We start from the raw sequence: 19,646 nt of genomic DNA on the forward strand, positions 1-19,646 counted from the left end.
AAACTGTCAACAGGGTGGAAAATGTATCTTGAAAAGATAAAAACATTTATTTTAAAAATGTGCAAAGAAAATTAAATTCTATGAGAATTCAGGCAACCAGTTGTAACTTTTTTTTTTAGAAAAAAACACATGCACAACATGCGAGGATAAAATATTTGTTTCTGTACAGATTGGTGTATCAGACTGAACGAAAAATCTCTCTGCTTCTTGTTTTCCGTTTGTTTCTTCAGCTCAAGTTCCAGACAATGATGAGCAGTTTGTTCCAGACTTCCAGACAGAAAACTGTAAGTAAAAGACCTCAATGCTTTGTCTTTTTGTGACTTTTTAACGTCTGTTAAAATCTGTCTCTACTTGGCGTTGTCTCTCTTCACTTTTGCTTTTAAATACAATCAATCTATGGAGATCTGCTGCAGCCTTGCAGGTCTACAGACAGGTGTATGGAAACCAGTTTATCATGATTTGTTTACCTCGCTTTCTTAGTCCTTGTGAGCCTCTCTTTGCTGCTGTTATTTATTTGCATAAGGAAAACATCAAAATACCAAAGCAGACTTCTTTAGCTGATATTTTTATCTCCAACTGGTCTGAACGTCTTTTAAGTGATGATTTCTGTTTTTTAAATCTCCCACTGTAACCTTTCCTCAAAGGGCTTCTGCATAAACCATCCAGTGTGGTTACATTTTCTAAATCAGGCAGTGTAAAATTAGTTTCTACATTTATCTTTTTTAGTGGAGGGTCGGTTTGTGTTGCACACCCACTCGCTCTCTTCAACAGAATAAAGACAGCCGTTACCTTTTTTTTTTTTTCCTGTTTACATAATTTATCCAACAGAATATTACATTTATGTTTCTAATAATAGGGCAGAAATGTTGTTAATGTCTGAGCAGAGCTTGGTTCTCATATGCAGTCTTAAGGAGAATAGAGGATGTTATATATGTTACCTGGTTGTGAACATCGGTTGCACATGGTGGCTGGTGACTTGGCACGGTCTGTCTCTGGAGGAAGTAAAGCCAAGGTGGGGACAGAAATTGAGTGAGTGGAGCTCAGTGGGACTCGGATTGAGCACATGTCTTTCAGATGAGCCAAAATACACATGAAACTGTGAGGAAAAAACACAAAAGTGTGTGTCCACGCCATGGTTTTCATCACCCTTTAACCTCAAGTGCAACAGCTGAACAAAAGCTAGAATGCTCTCAGATGAACATGCAGCAGACAGAAGACATGTAGCGTCTGGTCAAAGGTTTAGATCATGGTTAAGTAGGACCATAATGGAAATAAACAGTAAGAAAGATTTGGAAAATATTTTTGTTAAGTTCTTTATTTAAGATTGAAAAAAATTGCCACTTTAAACTTTGTTTTGTATAATGATTTGCATAAAAATGTAAAGAAATCGCGAAAAACAGATTAAATTGCTATATGGTATATGCTATACTAGTCAGGTCAGCATTTGTGAATTAAGCAGCTTTACTTAAAAAATAAATAAATCTAAATAGTGTGTCTAAATAAGCCAGTGATGAATTCCACTGTGAAGAAGCTGTGATTTTTAGAAAAGCCCAGAACCAGAGGTCACTAAGACTGTCCCGTTGTCCTTCAGAGGTAGCCGGGGTGGGTGGTCATCATGGCAGGAGGCTGCTGACCATCTGAATTGTCCTGTTGGCAAACCTGCAGCAGACTGGAGAGGCACTAACAGATGGCTGGAGGGTGAGGGCACTGTGGTTGGGCGCTTGAGTAGGCATCCCAGCCGGCAGCGCTCCCATATGGGTTTCACCGATCTGAGAGACGAAGGCACGGTCGCTGAGGTAGAGGTGGTAGTAGGAGAGGAGCTAAATACAGGAAACTATAGGAGAAAACATATTTTCATTGACATTATTAGATTCCTACCTCATCCAAATATACCAAAATACTTTTTTGCATGGTTGTTTTTTTTTTCTTTCCCCATCTTCTTTTTGATTTAATTAGCATATTTTATATTTTCTATAATCCAACATTAACAGTAACAAGGTTGTGTTCAAAAACACATTGCTTTTTTAATACTTATTAAGAACGTTAAATAAAAAAAGCGGTTAAAAGGTAAGAAATAAATAGCAGTCTGTATACGTCACTTTATTATCTCTAAACAAGGTTGCAGCGTTTCTAAAGCTGTTAGGAGGAAGCAATTCAGTGTGATTGTCCCAAATTACGCTAACTTTGGTCAGTCGGGCCTGAAAAAGGCAATAAAGCATCAACTTTAACCATAAATAGATGTCAAGTGATTGAACTATTAAGGTACAAAATGCTTATTCAAAAATAAAACAGAAATAGTTTTAGATTTAAGCAAGATTTAATTATCTCTGTCTCCGAGGTTAAAGATTTTTCCTTTAAATATGTTTTCACAAAAGTTTTAACTATTTATCTTAAACAAAGCTTAAATTTAATGTGTCTTGAATTAAAAAGTCATCAGCAGAATTGTAATATTTGGTGTGTTGGTAAATGAACCGATTATTTGGTTTAGCATATATGGTTTCTTAGCTCTTCACAAAGCATAATCAAACTGTGAATAGATTTAATAGTTTAAATGGAATATTTTAAATCCTTGAATCTAAGTTATATGGACATTGGTACTCCAAAAATAGTTTGCTGAGGATCACCTTCCCTAGTTTGAAACATAAAGAAAATACTGCTACTTTCTAAGGGGGAAAAAGGGTTATAATAAAAAATCTGCCAGCTGTTTTTTGTTATTTTGAAAGCGAAGGCATTTTTGAATGTTTTCTATTTTGGTTTTGCCTTCTTCATACATTCAAAATTATTAGCTAACGCTATTTATCTTTGCTAGTGTGTTTTTAAAGTTTTTAGTTAACCTGCTACATGGCTTAAAGCACATTAGCGATCCTAAGGGAAAGAAAAGGTTATCTTGGATGAGGGGTCACCAAAAAGATAAATTTTTCATATTTTTTACATTTTAGTAGCCTCACCTTTCTTTTGGAGGAATACTATGAATCCAATTGTAGGAGAACATTAAATAGGATATCAAAACAACTAGGCTGAGGATATTCATCATAAAACAGAAATCTTTGGAAAAAAAAACTAAGTTAAAAAAATGTTTTTACATTTTAGCATACATAACAATTCTGTTTTTTTATGTCTAATGAGGCAAAGGTTAAAAGTGTTTTTTATGTATAGAAACAGATATGACTTAACCGCTTCTCATGAAATCATCAAAAAATGAACTAAAAAGTTAACAATTCAGCTTTGTTTTCGACATACGTATTAAGTCGTGTTAAAGGTATAGTGGAGGAGGTTCTATTTCTGGCTAATTCATAAAAATAAGTGGTCCTCCTAATTGTCAATCGTTCTGGTGATATGTTTACATAAGGCCGTCTTACGTGCTCGTCCCTATTTTGACTTACCAGTGGTGAGTCTGACATGCTGGAAATATTACAAATTTTCTTTTGGAAAGGAAGCTTGTATGAGCGACGCTAACAGCAATTTTTAAACAGAGCGTGCACGAGGAGAAATGGGCTCGTGCACGCTCTTGCACACGTTTAATAAGCGTTCCCTCTCGGGAGCAGGTACAGGGTTGTGCATGTGCATTTTTTGTGGAGAGGGCGGGTCTTTTAAAAAATTTGCGAAAATTCTCCATTGTACTTTTAGGCTTTCACCTTGTCAAAAGCACTGGTAAAGCAATGAAAATATATAGAGAGGGATAGCACCACTTTGAAAGTTGTGACTTTCAAAGTGGTGCTTACATGCAGAACACAATCCACTTACATCTTTAATTGTTATAGTACAGTTATGAAAAGCGTTAATTGTATTGTCATGAAATATTTATATCACAATGGATACATTTTGCAGTAAAGCAAAACGTATCTGGACGACTTAAAAAAGAAAAAAAATATCTGCATTGACACTGGATACTAAACTTATATAGTGCATGTAAAATTTTGGTTGTGTTGGTGTTTTTTTAACCTCTAATTTCATGTCCTAACCTCCCATGAATAACCGAGACAGCTTTCCTCAATGTCAACTTTCTGCTCTCCACCGATTAAGCAGCATGTGTAGATTAAGTGTCATAAGGCTGAAGGAGAATAAGGAGACATTTCTTTGTCTCAAACTCCAACACAGATGCTTACTATTAGCATAACTTAGCAGGGAATGAAGGAGTAGAGGAGGTGTAAAATGAGGCCACACGTTACCAGCAGATCTAAGCTTCCATCATTTAACAGCAAAGGCGAGCACCTACAGTAGGTGAAAATGGAATGGAAGGGTTTTTGCTGTTGCCAAAAGACCTGTATTTTTTTATGAATGGACTGGAGAAATATCTGCCAAATGTAGGCTCTTGTTCTGCCAAAATTCACAATTTGTTCTTAAGAGTTCACAGCACATTGGGCCAACAGATCTTTGGCTGTGTTTAGAAAAAAAGAAAATGCACAAGTTTTCTCTATATGAACGATAACTGGGATTTTTAATTTGAATATTTTTTTTCCACAATCATTATGTGACTAGCTGTACAGCAAAGACTACTTAATGTTTAAGTCAATGGCACAAAAACATTTGCATTAAAAATAGACCTGATAATTGCTCTAACTACCTCTTCTTAACAGCCCTCCATCTTGATTAATCAATATGGAGATAATGAGAGCAATCAAGCCATGATGGGCATGACATTCTGGACTAAAAAGGAAGTCTCTGTTTTAGTCAGAGGCAATGCCCTAGCTATTGATTTGTGTACCTTGGCACCCAACTGACGAAATCTATTGTGACATTTCCATTTCTAATTTAAGACGCTGCGCTGCTGCACATGTGAAGCCAATGTTAAGACCTGGTGTGACACTTAAAGTCAAACGTTTCCTGAGGGACTTTTACGCATTAAATGAGTAACTCAGGCACTTAATTTTAAATCAGTGTGAAATAAAGAAATGAAAACTATACTTTTGCTTTTGCTGAATTGCAATAAGTTTTTTTTTTCTAACTTAAAAAAAGACATTGCATTTATTGTAGTTAGTAATAGATAAGATCAACTCGCTCAAGTAGTTGCCCCTTGTCACATGATTCACTTCTTATTTTGGGTAAAGCACAAGTGATAAATTAGATAGGAGCCACTCACTGAAAGGGTGTTTGATACAATATGAACACACATTGTTTTTGCTCAAAAATATCATGTCAGACAACATAAATAATGATACGTCACTACTGTCAGATGAGTGACGCTGAATAGTAAAGCTGTGAAGGATTGAAACCAAATCTTCTTCTTTCTCTGCTAAAATGGACAAAAAGCATTAAAAAATAAACCAAGATTTTATAGCAGAAGATCAATAAAACCTTAGAGTATCCGCAAAATCCATCTCGATTATAACTCTTTGAGTGTTTACTATTGTAGGTGGTTTACTAGGCTTTTAGCATGGATATACTTGATGTCACATCTGCAGAAAAAAAGCGGGAATTAAGTCAGCATTAGGAAAAATTATGTTTTCATCGTAGAGTCAGATAAAAAAGCTAATTTACAAATATTTACATAATTTTTCTTTAAATGATCAAGATTTACATATTAGGTCAGTTTTTTGTTCAATCATCAAATATGTTATTTTTTTCTTTTTCTTTTTATAAGAATTATGTTTGTTATTTTGCTATGTAATTTATTCATAAATTTTTTTATATATATTGTTGTTTTTATTAATTAAACCACAAGTTTAAAGAGTTTTGAATCTGTAACAGTGACAAACATTCTTAATTGTGTCGATTTTTTTCAAGCCTTTACAGCTATGTGGAGCTATTTTGTTTATCCTCTTTATCAGAGCAATGCTCAACTGGCATCTTATGTTTCCTAATTTAAAGTTTAAAGTTTGGCTTTTATCTGTCCTTTTCATGATGTTTGGACTCCTTAAACCTTAAGGTGGAGGCGTTTGTGGGAGAACGAAGTGGCGTGTTGAAAATGAAAGGTTAGTTAGTGTTGGATAAAAGCTAAAGTGTCTAAAAATCTCTTTGATCAGATTCCAGAAAATGTTTTCTGAACATTACTGTTTAGCACTCCCCTCCCCCACCTGTTGCTACACACTGTTTATCAGCTGCATCCTGTGTTTAAGACAGTCAAATTTAGCAGTTAAGAAATATATTAGGGCACAAAAATATGATCAGTAATTGTGTGGAAGCCAAAGGTGTTCCACTAAGTGAATTATGTCTTTGTTGCATTTTTTCTAGGCTAATATTGTGAAATTATAATGTTTGTTAGTAATGTTATCATAGTCTGGGAATCTCAAACAGATCTAATCGTGGTTGCTAATCAACGTAGCAATGACTTTAGTCTTGACATGGGGGCTAAGATGTTGTTTGGACTCCAGAGGGTCTAAACAAGCCTCTGCTTTGCCTGTAGCGTCAAAGGTCTCCCCTCAGGAAGTGTCTTTTTGACCTCCAATCGATGACCTGGAAAGGTCAGGCCCCCAGCGAGGGCTGCGAACAACCCCTGAGGCCTGCCATGCGATGCCCGTGTGCCCTGGCCCCCAGGGGCTTGGCTCTGCGTCACATGAAGTGTTGGCTGATAGCAGATGTCAGTCAGTTGTAAGCAAACCTGAAACAGCTGCCAGATTCCAGTCTCTTATATGGGGCAAACATTTTAGTTCTGCAGCTTCACCGACTGTTGACAAACTGTCTCTGTCTCTTTGTATTTATGGCTTCTGATGAATTTCCTTTTAACTCAGGGATTCGCCATCTCAGTCTGAAACATCAGTGAAAAATGACCTCTAAACTGGGCCAGGCGGCTCTGATAGAGCACTGTGGGAAGGCTGTGCTGCTGCTTTGTGTTCAGCCGCGGTGAGACGGCGATCGGCCGGGCAACCTGAGCCTGACTTCATTCTGACTGACTGGCTTTTCTTCAGAGACGCAGTCAATTAGATTAGCGTTGATCATGACTCGAGATGATGGGATGTTAATCAGGACTGATAAGGCACTTAACAGCCTCTCAGATGCACCGAGCTCACGGCGAGGGCCATAGGTAGCAGGCTCATCCCCACCCCACCCAGCCCTTTGGATCAATGATCCCGTTGTTGTCGTCTGGAACGTATTGACAGCCTCCTGAAAGCAGATAAAGTATTTATAGGAGCTTGCTGCACACCCAGTTTTATGATTGTCATATTTCACTTACAGAGCCCCCACCAGGAAAAAGCCCAACAAATGAGATTTTAAGTGAGTTGTTTGTGTAAGCGATGGCCTGAGATGTCAAATGGAAGACAGATAGAATCGGTATTGGTGCACATTCAGGCTGATGTCTACATTTCTTGAACTGTTTATCTACACCTAAGCAGCAGTCAATTTATTGTTTTATTTAATTCCGGGTTTTGTTTTTTGTAGGGAGCCTTTACTTTGCAAACACCTATGAGCGTTTATTTTTATCTGAATTGAGAATTTATTATGAGAATTGATTTAAAGAATTTGTTGAAAAATATTTGAAATGATCGTTAGACTCCAAGGTAATCCAGGGATCTTCTTCTCTTTGTCTTGATGACACAGTGGCTTTCCACGGACTGCAGCTGAAGATCAAGAGGGAGCTGCATAGCCCATGCTCAGAGCTGAGCTCCAACTGCAGTCAGGAGCGGCCCTTCAAGCTCCAGTATGGAGAGAAGTGCCCGTACAGCATCAGGTGGCTGGTCTTTTTTCCACACTTAAATGATTCTTTGGAAAAACTTATTTCTTTGCAGTATTCTTACATCAAGATCCCAGTACCTAAAGACAAAGAAACAACAAAAAATAAAAAAAAAATGTTATAATTTCTATATATCAAGTTAGGCAACAATGAGGCATTGCCAGGTAACATATATACAAAACATACAAAATTATTTAAAAGTTACAGTAGCTTCAGCTTTGCAAAACATTTATTTCTTACTAATCCATACGTTTAGTCTAATAATGACACTGAAAAAAATACAGATGACAGGAATTTTTATTGATTGAATGAGAAACAGGATGTTCTCTTTAAGTAGCTACACACTGCTGGTCAGGTGGCTGAAAGAAACCTACTCCTCCCTCACTTATTAGAATTAATTCGTCTTTAAGTATTTTAATGCGCAAAAATGCGATAGTCCCAACTTTTAAACTAAATAAATTACCATGTTTATCTTTAAATGAATGCTACTTAAAAATGTCAGCTAGCAGGTGAAACCAGCCTGCCTGTTAATCAGAAAACCTGAGCCAGTTAAAGCTAATGTCAGCCTATAAAGTATAATTTACCCTACAGAGTATATAGGTATAGTGGTATATATAATAGAAAATTATATTGTACACAATAAAAACATATTTAAAAAGTAAAAAATAAAAGAAATTTTGATATACCGCTTTTGAATTTTGTATCACATTGTTTTTATTTAATCATTCATTGTTTTTTTTATGTTGTTTTTTTATCTTAGCTCTGGCTTTAATTTCCCTTGATGTTTTGTGTTTTTTAAAGACACTTTTTCTGTACATTTAAATATTAGTGCTTAAAACTGTAATGTGAAAATGTGGATATTTTATTCATAAATAAATAAATATAATAAAAAAAATTTTTTTGGAGTTCTTAAATCTGTTATCTAACGACTGGATCATTTGTCGCTGTAGTGCCTATGAGCAGAAGCACCACACAGGAATGAAGCCCTCCAGCCCAGTGACGCCCCCCTGCAGCACCCCTGTGTCCCCTCTTCACCATGGTTCACCCACATTGGCCCCCACGCCCAAACCGGACCGGACTTACGCCCACATGCCGCCCTCACAGCCTCTCCCTGACAGCGCCTACTCCATGGACCACAGGTACTGCACCAACATCCCATTTACATGTGTGACACACTGCTCCATTCAAAATGAATGATATACCAGATTCACGCAAGTTTAAACACTTGTGTGAAGCAAGAATGTGGCAGAAAGGAAAACCAACAAAAAGAAAATTTAACTGTTTAAAGATTTCATAGCATGTTTCTTTCTAGAGTCCGAAAACATATATAAGTGAAGTCTTTTTAAACCCTTTAAAAAAATCTTGAATTAGTTTTTGTTCCATTTTTTCACTCTATTAATTATGAAACGGTACCAGAAACAGAATCAGGTTGATAAGAAGTCATATTTTTGATACAGCACACAGCCAATTGTTGGGAAGCGACAACACGCTTCAGTTTTACTACATCTTCACTGGTTATGTAGCGTAGTGCTCCGTGAATTTGGAGAACAGTGCGTCAAATATGAATGCCTACAGCTCATGTTCAGCCTCACAGGCACTCAGCAGAGTCCTGCTGTGCCCCCAAAGATCGAATATAAGTCAGCCTTTAAGCTGATGCTTGTTCTTCAAACTCATTGTAGGAATGTAATGGCCCTCCCGTGTTTTGCCTTTTGTTGCATTATTTTATAACAGGCTAAAGAAGGAGATAATTTCAGTTTCAGAACCATTTAAATCGTCTGTTATAAAATACCTACTGTTTAATCTCTTTTTAATGAGATTCCACATAACTTGCATTAGAGACATTCCCTGGCATTGGTGGTTGTTTGAAGCCTTGGGTAGCCCAGTGCTGACTCCACTAACTGTTGCTCTAGATTGGTAGTCCGGCCCATTGAAATGAGGGTGCTGCTTATTTTTCAGACTTAAAATCAACAAGATGTTTATGGCGCTAAAATCACTCAAAATTGGATTTTTAACACCAACCTTAATAAACGGTAGAAAAGTCTGATAATGTATCTTGTGAATTTTCCCTTCAGATTTAGACGTCAGCTCTCTGAGCCGTGCCACTCATTCCCCTCCCCACCGACGATGGCTCGGGACAGTCGGCCCATCTACCACAGGCAGCTGTCAGAGCCCAGCATCCCCTTCCCTCCACAAGGCTTCAAGCAAGAGTACCCTGACCCCCTGTTCGAGCACCCAGCCATGATGGGGGCACCGCTTCCTCACGGGTACCCGGCCAGCATGATGATCAAGCAGGAGCCGAGGGACTTCACCTACGACTCAGGTGAGAAAATAGAAAAGTTACTGGTGTATAGATTTTACTTTATTTCGCTGGAAGCAGATTCATTTTAGGAATGAGAGGAGACTCGATGGGAGGGGCTGTCGTTTATTGAGTTTACCCATTATTAGGGCAGGGGTTCTGGTCAGGCTGGGTGTCTGTGCCGTTCACCATTTCCTGTTGAGCTCTAATAGAAAAGAGGAGAGGCTGCTGTGTGGGGGGGTTTGGTCACAGTCCAGAAGCTGCCCTCCCACGCATGTTTTCTCCCTTTGGTTAGAGACTAAAGGGACCTAATCAGGAGGCTCCAAGGAGCCCGAGGCTACACCAGAACATGAATGAACATCCGTCGGACTCTGGGGTTCATTCACAAGGTAACGAAGAAAGGACCCAGAGGAGATAGAGCTGTATAGGATCAAGTGTGACCAGTCGGAAGGAAAAAAGAAAAAAGCAACTACCTCCTGGGTGATGAGTTTAAGAAAAAAACTCTGGGGCCCCAATCATGTCTCTTATGCTGCATAATAGTTTGTGTGTGTTAGCCAAACAGCTTCTCTTGTTTAGTTTTTTGTGTGTCTGTTTTTGTGTGTTTTGTTGTTTTTTTTTTTGTCATTGAAAACCAGATAACTGTGAATTTTGGTGTTTTCTCGCTCTTTCGTACGGTAGATGTGCTCACCAGGTTTCACAACTGTGTGGCTTCTAAATGCCAATTAACACCACTGGATTATGCCAGAAGAAACACGTGGGTTTCAGTGCTAAGACATCTTATTTCTCAACAGACAGTCACTTAGTAGCTACTTGGTTGTTATCCCTCCGTTATCAAGTCAGTGATTCTCACAACCAGCCAGTCTGACTCTTTGAATCTTTTCTTTCAAAAAAAATTACAAACAAATAAAAGGAGACTGCAATCCAGCTTCATTTACGAGTAGGAAAACCTACCTATAAAGTTTTTAATTGAAAAAAATCTAAATAAATGTTTTATTATTCAGTCAGGCAATGGTAAACATTAAAAGAAGGATAAGAATAAATAAGTAGAAATTATACAGAGTTAAGGTTAAAAAATGTCATACCAATTGTTCTGCACAAGTAAGATGGAGCATGAGGGTGTATTTATTAGCAGTTACTGTGAAGCATGTTGACAGGAGCAGGCCTGTCGGAGAGGATGGGAGGGGAGTCGTAATTTCATTAGGAGCAATTTCCTCTACAAGCCCATTACTTTGATGAAGCTCAGAGAAATGTTTATGGGCCTAAATGAAGGACTCTACTGTGTTTATTGAATATTCACTTGGTAACCTGTTTGCTTGCGTTTTTTTATCAGAGCGTCAAGTTCTGAGAGGTTTAAGCATAGGAAGAAAATTGATATATTAGTTAGAACACTTTCCAAACTGGACAACTTACCGGATACAGAAAAGTGAAGGAGTTTGAGAAAATTTGTGAGCTTTGTCATCGGCAAATGAGATTCCAAAATGAAATAGTTTTGATTTGAATTTTTATTTTGTCATCGGCAAATGAGATTCCAAAATGAAATAGTTTTGATTTGAATTTTTATTATTTTTTTTGTCATTTTTGTTTTTGGTGGTTCCTCGTTAAATCTGTAGGACCTGTAAGGATATCTGGTATTATATTTAAATACTTTTAATAGATGAAAATGTTGGAAAATTACTGTCAGAAGTCAACACGATCTGCTGACGCTACTGTGTTTCTTTTTACTACCTTTTAAAACCGACTAAACCAAAACAAGCAGCTTTTTGGCGAGATGGAGTGAACGGCATCCCAATGTTTTTGTAACGTTTTTGATTTCCAGGTTCATTCAAAATCTTTTTGTTCTGTTAACATCAAAGTTATCTTAAACATTCTTAGCTTTTAGCTAAAGCATGGGCTTCATAAGATTATCCACCTGCACAAGAAATACGTAGAACATGTTTGTATAAAAACAATATACTTGGCAGCGTTTACTGGCACCAAGTAGTGAACAAGAAAAATGGCTACTGGCTCTTCTAAAAGTCACTAGACAGAATCATTGACTAATTTGCATATTTGGATGTAGATTTTAGGATTATCAATCTTGAAAGACAAAAGCTGATTACAACAACACTTAACACTTAAAATACTAACTAACTTTATGAAATAAACTTGGGTACAATTTATCGATTGGGTAATTTGATAATTTAACATAACTTATTTATATAGAGTGGGTTTAGGTAAAAAAAGATATCTACCTTTTTTAAACTTAATCCAGCTTTGCACATGTGATTCATTAACAATAAGGACTTGGGGGAGGAGCAGGTGTCCTCTCTGATGCTACATTGATACCTGTCAGTCCATGGGAACAGGGAGGATCTCACTGCAGCAGACAAACAGGACAAACAGCTAAATGATTAGTGCTTACACGTTACATCGCCATTGAAAAACAAGGAAAATGGTGGTTGGGTGTGTCGCTAGTGAAAAAGCCACTCTAGGGCTGTAAAAACTTGTAAAATATAGGGACAAAGTTGCTTAGGTGGCAAAAGAGCCCATAAAAAGAAATCAACTTATTCTTGTAGTTCTGATGAAATTGTATTAATATCGTTTATAGCTATGTGTACTTGCACAAAATTCCTTGACTGGATTAAATGTATTCAGATTAAAAGAAATTAAAAACTTTAATCGGGATAAATCTTTACTATGTGCACAAAATGAAATATTTTAATGGTTATTCAACGCTTCCAATCTCAATGATATTATCAAATTTTTTTAGATGGATATGATGGGATTATGGATCTGCATAACCCCCTATTGAGCAACCAAATCACAATATTCCAATTAGGTTTATGATCGATTTTAATCTCATTTGCCCTTTGTTAGCTAGTGATAATATTATAAAGAAAATAGTACAGATTTCAATTTTTTTTAAATCTAATTTAAAAATGGTGAATCCCAGTTGGATTACCTTTAGTTTAGCACTTGTTTTGCCAAAGTAAAATATCTTGCAAAGTATAATAAATGCCAGAAGATGATCTACTTTTTTTGTAAAATAAAGACTCTAGCACCTGAACATCAGATTTCATCAACAATAAGTGTCATGGCATTTTCATGTCCCTGCGTTGTGAAAAGCTTACATCATATCAACATGTGTTTTCATATTCTGTGATTAATCTTACTCTCAGTGGAGAGGCCTGGGGCCAGTCTTAACTGTGTGATACAGTGCGTTCGCCTGTGGCTGCAAGACATTACAATGAAGATCCTGGAGGGCATTTTCTTTAATCAGAGCCGCTGGTGCATTGATTGAACACACTGTGGCTGTTCACAGATAGCTGAGGTAGTGTTCCTAATGCCGCCTTCAGGCCCTTTAACACCCACTCTCATTCTTGCCTGGGTTTCAGCAGAAGTGCCTAGCTGCCATTCTGTCTACTTACGACAAGACGGCTATCTGGCTCACACTAACAGGACTGAAGGTACTAACGAAGACACGTGCGGATGTAGTAATGGTGGTGAATGGTTTTTTTTAATCCATAATATATAAAAGAGGTCCTTTTTTCTCTTTTTTAAGGTTGTATGTTTGACAAAGTGCAGAGGCATTTCTACGATGATACCTGTGTGGTACCTGAAAAGGTAGAAGGTGAGTTATCCCTTAGAGTTTAAAACATTGATAGATTGTGCTTAGGCTGAGGTGATTCAAAATAATTCCCTGATTCTTTTTTTGTGTAGGTGATATCAAGCAGGAGGCAGCCCTGTACCGGGAGGGTCCATCATATCAGCGCCGAGGCTCATTGCAACTCTGGCAGTTCCTGGTGGCTCTTCTTGATGACCCGTCAAACTCCCACTTTATCGCCTGGACCGGCCGTGGCATGGAGTTTAAACTTATCGAGCCTGAAGAGGTAAGGGCCTCCAACATCATACGTATTTATGCCCATAGTTTTACTTAACTTAAAAGTTTAAAAAAATAAAGCAGCAAAGATCTGTTATGAATGGCCCCTCAAAGGAAGCCCACCCTGATTCGGCCAAATCAGACACTTCTCATTTTAATAACAAAAGCTCCATTAACATTAGCAATTATAAATTTGTTTTTGCATTTCTGTGGAAGAGAAAATCCACTGTAACTGTAAATTCTCTGGCCTCTTGCAACTATTGTAAACTTTCGAAATGGCCAAACTTATTGTGTTCTTTTTTTCAAAGCTGATGTTTTCTTATGATTGTTTTGTCTTTTTTATGATATCTTTTTTCAGACGTACAATTTAAGACTATCTTGACATAATCTGCAGAAGGAGACATCAGCATAATTTCCTATCCCTTCAATTAAATTAAATAAGCTTTTTTCCTGGTTTCTGTCACTTAAGATTAAAGAATAAAATTAACACATATTTCCTTAGTGGTAGCTAAATACCTACTGTACTTCTACTACAGCCTTTATACTTGAAAACTAGATCAGTTTGCTCAGATTTGTATATTTCTATTTTTTTCCTTTAAACCTGATAACTGCAAGAAAAAAAAGCATTTATTGGTTTTACATTTGATGTTAAACTGACTGTTTTTCCATGGTCCAGCATTTGCAATTGAACAAATTAATTATTTGATCCCTTTAAAGAACTTCTTGTATAGTGACACTAACACTAACTCTATAGAAACACAGAGACCTTAAAATTGCTCTAACCTTCTAGTGAACAGAAACAAAACAGACACTTTAACTTTACCATAATCTCCCTTTATACTGTAAGTCAAACAAAGACATCTTCTTGGTTCCTCTAAAGATACAAAATCAGCCTCGACAGCCCTACCTCTGCACAGAGCTGTTTGATATTCATTCTGCTGATCAGATTAACTGCTCCTCATGATTAATAAAAATGTTCCTCCGTTTTTGTTCTTTTTTTTTTTTTTATAACTAAGAGAATTAAAACAGAATAACTGCTGCCTAAAGCATTTTTCGGTAATTTCATAAGTTCAAAATAAGAATTAAAAAGGAAAATCAGATGTTAAATTATAAATCAGTTAATTTTAAGAAGATTTTTTTCCCCTAAAATTGAGTCCCCTCAAATACAAAATGAGCCTGGATCTGTTTATACCCAATCCACTGAATGACTTGGCGTGGGGCGGGGGTGGGGGGGTCTATCAGCGGGTGGGAGTGTAGGAAGCAGGAGACAGATGAGCAGGTGGCAGCGGTCCATGGAGCCCGACGGTGTGTGGAAGTGTGGGCCAGCCACAGCTTTCAGGGGGTCCATTCATACCATCAGGTGACATAGCAGACAAATGTTAGCTAACGGCACCTGGCTTTACAGGTGTACGGTACGACACATATGTGGTAATATAGAAAGTACAACCTGGGAGAGGGAGCAGTAAATAGGAATCAGGAGTAGAAGAGTCAGAGAGGGGAAGATGGAGAGAGCTGTTGTAAGTTTGGAGTGTGAGGCTGGGTGGTGGGAGGTCTGCTAGACAGGTGCTGCAACATCTGCTGCCTCCTCAGCTGGCTCTGTTGACAGGCTGCTAATGAACACATCCTGGTCAGGTCTGCTTAGTCTGGACGCAGCCTAATTACTGGTATTAAGGCAATATAGATGCATAAGTTTGTTTAAGATTTCAGCCGCTGGTGCCATCTTTTGCTGGAAGGGAAATCATCTCAGCTGTCAACGACTATGAATGTCTTCACCTTTGCATTTCTGTTTTCTGACTGCTTATCGGAGTTTGTCTTTGCTTTGTTAAGGTGGCACGTCGATGGGGGATACAGAAGAACCGGCCAGCTATGAATTATGACAAACTCAGCAGGTCGCTTCGTTACTACTACGAAAAGGGAATCATGCAGAAGGTAAAAGAGAGTATAAAAATAAAACATTGTAAAAGTAAAGAAGTTTTGCAACCTATTCAGAATGTTTTTATCTTTGCTCAGAGGGGAAGACAGAATATTAAACAGCACGTTTCACATTTATCACCACCCCTACTAATTATGTGTAAATCCACTAAAATGATTATTCTATTACTGCAAGAGTAGAAATTCAAACTGAAAAACTATGATCCAGTAAACATATTTATTAACTGGGGAAATAATAGCTTATTAGCAAATACATTTTTTCTTTTTGTGGACTGAAATATGTTAGTTTTTTCATACCACTTCTCTAAATATTTGGAAACTTGCTGTCATTGAAATCTCTCTTACTAATCAGAGAAAGATAAATCTTTAAACATCCCCATAGATCCCCCATAGTCCTGGTTTCTCTCTCAACCTCCTTTTTCTACAAAGTCCCCCAAGCTGATCTCTAAAGGATTTAGTTTGAGGATCATAGATGAACAGAAAAGACAATAACGTTTATAGCTGCTAAACTATTACTTTTGATTTGGCTTTTGATTTTATCTTTTAGCAGGGACAGCACATGCATATAGTATATGACATCAATGTGACAGGCCCTAGGAAGTAAAATAGGCCCACAGCATGATAGATCTTCGCCATACTTAATATTAATGGTTCATTTTACCTCAAACACACAGGAAGTGGCCACTAGCAAAAAAAAAAAAAAAACATATATACCTCATCTGACCAAGGCTCATAGTTAAACTTAAAGTAAAATGTAGGGTAACTTTTAAAGTAAAAAAAAATTAAATATAAACAATTATGAGTTACTGTATTATTTAATTGCCCTTTGGGATTAATTAAGTATTTTTAAATTGAGCTGAAATAAGGATAGAAAATTCCTGGTCAATAAACCCATTGAAATGATTGTTATGGAGGCTTTATGAGCCCAAAGTTCCGCTATTTAGGTCTGTGTGTCTGTTGGTGTGGTTTGGCTCCATTCCTTAAGGATTTTGGTATAAGCAAGTAAAAGAAAAAAGAAAAGTATTTGTGTTTTTCCTGTTCAAAAATAAACTGGATCCTTTAACAGTGGAAGCTTTGCAACGTTGAGCTAATGAGCTGTAATTTTTTTATTTTTTGATAAAGTCAAAAAACCAAACGTAAAAATTGAAGCCATAGAAGTCATAAAAATGTTTTTTTTTTTTTTTATAAAAGTTGTCTGTCTCTTAACTAATTTCTCACATTTAAACTAGGTCTTATACCCAAAATGCTCAAACCTGACCTCACCTGAGGACTTTAGTATTTACTAATTTATAAGAAGAGGTTGAAGAACTACAAGCATTTATCTCAACATCAAATAAAGACAAAATACTTTTTTTTATTCTCTCAGGTCGCTGGGGAGAGATACGTCTACAAGTTTGTCTGTGACCCCGAGGCCTTGTTCTCCATGGCGTTCCCCGACAACCAGCGACCGGTGTTAAAGACGGACATGGAGCGGCAGATCAACGAGGAGGACACGGTGCCGCTGTCGCACTTTGACGAGAACATGGCGTACGTTCAGGAGGGGCCCTACTGCCAACCTCATCCCTACAGCGAAGGCTACGTTTATTAACAACACACACCTTCGCTCGCTGTGCTGCCCCGCCTCCTCCGTACACCTGAGACTGCCATGTCCTCTGATTCACAGTCGCTCCGGGAAAAAACTGAACTCACCCACATGCAGACACACAAGCACACACGTGGATACACACAAACACACACAGTGACACTTCTCTCAGTATGTCTGACATACACACACTCATTCAACCCCTTTTTTTTCTGCTCTTGAGTTTCTGACGTCCAGAGAGTGCACTTTATGGACAGGAACAGCACCAGAGTCTGTGTGTTTGACTTTTTTTAAATGTTTGTGCATTAATGCTGAAAGCATTCTGCCTATTTTTCTTTATAAACGTCATCATTTTTAGCATGTGCTGCCCTGATTAGACTGGATTCAGCAGCTTAAACTTTGGTTTCCTGCAAAAAGGACTTTTCTTTACAGACAAGTGAAGCAGATACAAGGAATAAATTTAATTTTGTCTTAATGCAAATATCTTCTGGAAATGTAACAGTACTTCCACAATGAAGAGAAGGTTCTTTAAAAGACTGATGTGACGGGGAAAAAGTGTGATTTGAACTGAGTAGATCACTACTTCCTCTCCTCGAGGCTGGCCAATGTTCTCTGCCATGACTTCAACCAAACTGTGGGTCTCGCCATGTTCGTGTTTTTTCTGTAACAGCATAACCTCCACCGGATCATTTCCTTATCAGTGCAAAAAAAAAAAAGACAAAATGTGTGGGTCCCAATTCGTCCCACTGTGAGAATGCACTGGAGAACAAACGGCCTGTGTTTAGGATAATCACCAGAGAAAATAACTCAGTCGCTGTGTAAAAAGAAAAAAAAAAAACGGATTTGTATTCATTTTTCATTCAGGTGTTCAGTTTTTCAGTGAAAAACAGGTGACGTCTATGTACAGTTAAAATTAATTCAGAATACCTATTGCATCCCCAAATAAAAAAAGGAGACTTTCAACAGCAAAAATGATTAAAATCTTCAAAAAAAAAAAGTTTTCTTTCAATTCTTTTCAGTTCTGTTCCAGGTGAACACAGTGTATGTTTTTTTTTTTTTTGAGAAGAAGTCTTTGCCAACATTTCTTTGTTTGCTTTTTGGTAAAACAAAAAGAAATATGTAGAAGTTTATAATGTGGTGAATCAAAGAAAGTCGTGTTATATTATAATGTTGTATAATCAGGTACATTTTGTTGCTGCTTCAAATTGTAAGTGTATTTTCTAGTCTCAAGATAAAAGGATATCAAAAAACTGAAAGCATTTGGCAACTTTTGCCTGCTGCTTTGGATTTCCGTTCATGTTTTTTCTTTTATTTTCTTTTTTCAATGCATAAAAAAAATCAAGAATCTGGGCTGTCTGGGTTGTTTTTGGAGGTTAATATGTGTGGGATGGGAATGGCAATAGGAACGTTCTGTAATAAAATAGTAAAAAAAAAAAAAACTAAATGATGTCCACTTGTCAATGCTTACATCATTAAACAATCACATGAAAGGTTTTGTCAAAATATGTTTTTTTTCCCGCTTTGTTTGATGATCAACCTTTTTTCTAGTTTTAATGTATATTACTTAAAAAAGTATGAATCCAATACAGCTTCCAACTCATTTTAATTTAAAGGGTTTCTTGGTCTCCCCCCTCCCCTCCCCGCACTGTTGCTGTTTGGTTTACTGACCTAATCAATGGACTTCACCTGTTTACCCTCTCTTCCTCATTTAAACAAATTAGTTTCTTGAAAATGTTTAATTTAAGCAAATTAAAAGGGAAATTTGTTGCTTGAAACTCTAAAGTGCACCATTTTACTCCTCTATTTGAGAAATGGTATCCAGAAGAGAAACACTTGCAACAATATATTGCGTGACTGGAAAATGGACAGGGGACTGCAGGATTTCATTAGGAGCTTTAAACAGAACCTCTCTTAGATAATAAAAGATTTTTATTCTACATAATATTTTACTCTTTATTAGTGTTATGACAATAGGTGCATTCGTTCATGTCTGAACTGTTTAAAACACAAAGTTTTCATTTAATCAACCCTAAACACAGAACAACACAAGTTTTCCACCATACTGCTTCCATTATTTACTGTAACTGATTTTATCAAGCAGCCACTGAGAATCATGGGTTATCCCTGGCTTCCCATCCCCCACATGTTAATGGGACCAATATCCATTAGTTAAATCGGGGGAATTCCACAAAGTTGATTGTTTTGGCAACTTTCCCTTCAATGATCCCATATTACATTTTAAATTGTTTAGGTTCTTTTATAAAAATCAAACAGAAGAAAGAGCTGATAATGAATTGTGTTGATATAGATAGATAGACAGATACAACTTCTTTTTTTCAGTTTGGAAAATATAAGATGCAAACATGTT

At 37.1% G+C, this 19,646-nt stretch overlaps 1 protein-coding gene across 6 annotated transcripts in view; it reads left to right on the top strand.

Moving 5' to 3' along the window:
• The window catches only part of etv1 (ets variant 1), a 23,629-nt gene extending 5,526 nt beyond the window's left edge, over positions 1 to 18,103 (top strand). For 2 of the 6 annotated variants that reach the window (XM_015392700.1, XM_015392703.1), the window contains 10 exons: positions 231 to 284; positions 5,867 to 5,912; positions 7,477 to 7,606; positions 8,560 to 8,748; positions 9,682 to 9,929; positions 13,280 to 13,351; positions 13,447 to 13,515; positions 13,605 to 13,774; positions 15,592 to 15,693; positions 17,063 to 18,103. In XM_015392700.1, coding sequence (XP_015248186.1) covers positions 231 to 284; positions 5,867 to 5,912; positions 7,477 to 7,606; positions 8,560 to 8,748; positions 9,682 to 9,929; positions 13,280 to 13,351; positions 13,447 to 13,515; positions 13,605 to 13,774; positions 15,592 to 15,693; positions 17,063 to 17,284 — 1,302 coding nt within the window. In that variant the 3' untranslated portion in view covers positions 17,285 to 18,103. The remainder of the gene's footprint in view (positions 1 to 230; positions 285 to 5,866; positions 5,913 to 7,476; positions 7,607 to 8,559; positions 8,749 to 9,681; positions 9,930 to 13,279; positions 13,352 to 13,446; positions 13,516 to 13,604; positions 13,775 to 15,591; positions 15,694 to 17,062) is intronic. The other 4 variants (XM_015392698.1, XM_015392701.1, XM_015392699.1 and 1 more) reach the window with 2 other exon arrangements.
• Positions 18,104 to 19,646: the final 1,543 nt, after the last annotated feature.

Source organism: Cyprinodon variegatus, unplaced genomic scaffold (assembly GCF_000732505.1).
Source record: "Cyprinodon variegatus isolate N-32 unplaced genomic scaffold, C_variegatus-1.0 Scaffold603, whole genome shotgun sequence".
Lineage (NCBI taxonomy): Eukaryota > Metazoa > Chordata > Actinopteri > Cyprinodontiformes > Cyprinodontidae > Cyprinodon > Cyprinodon variegatus.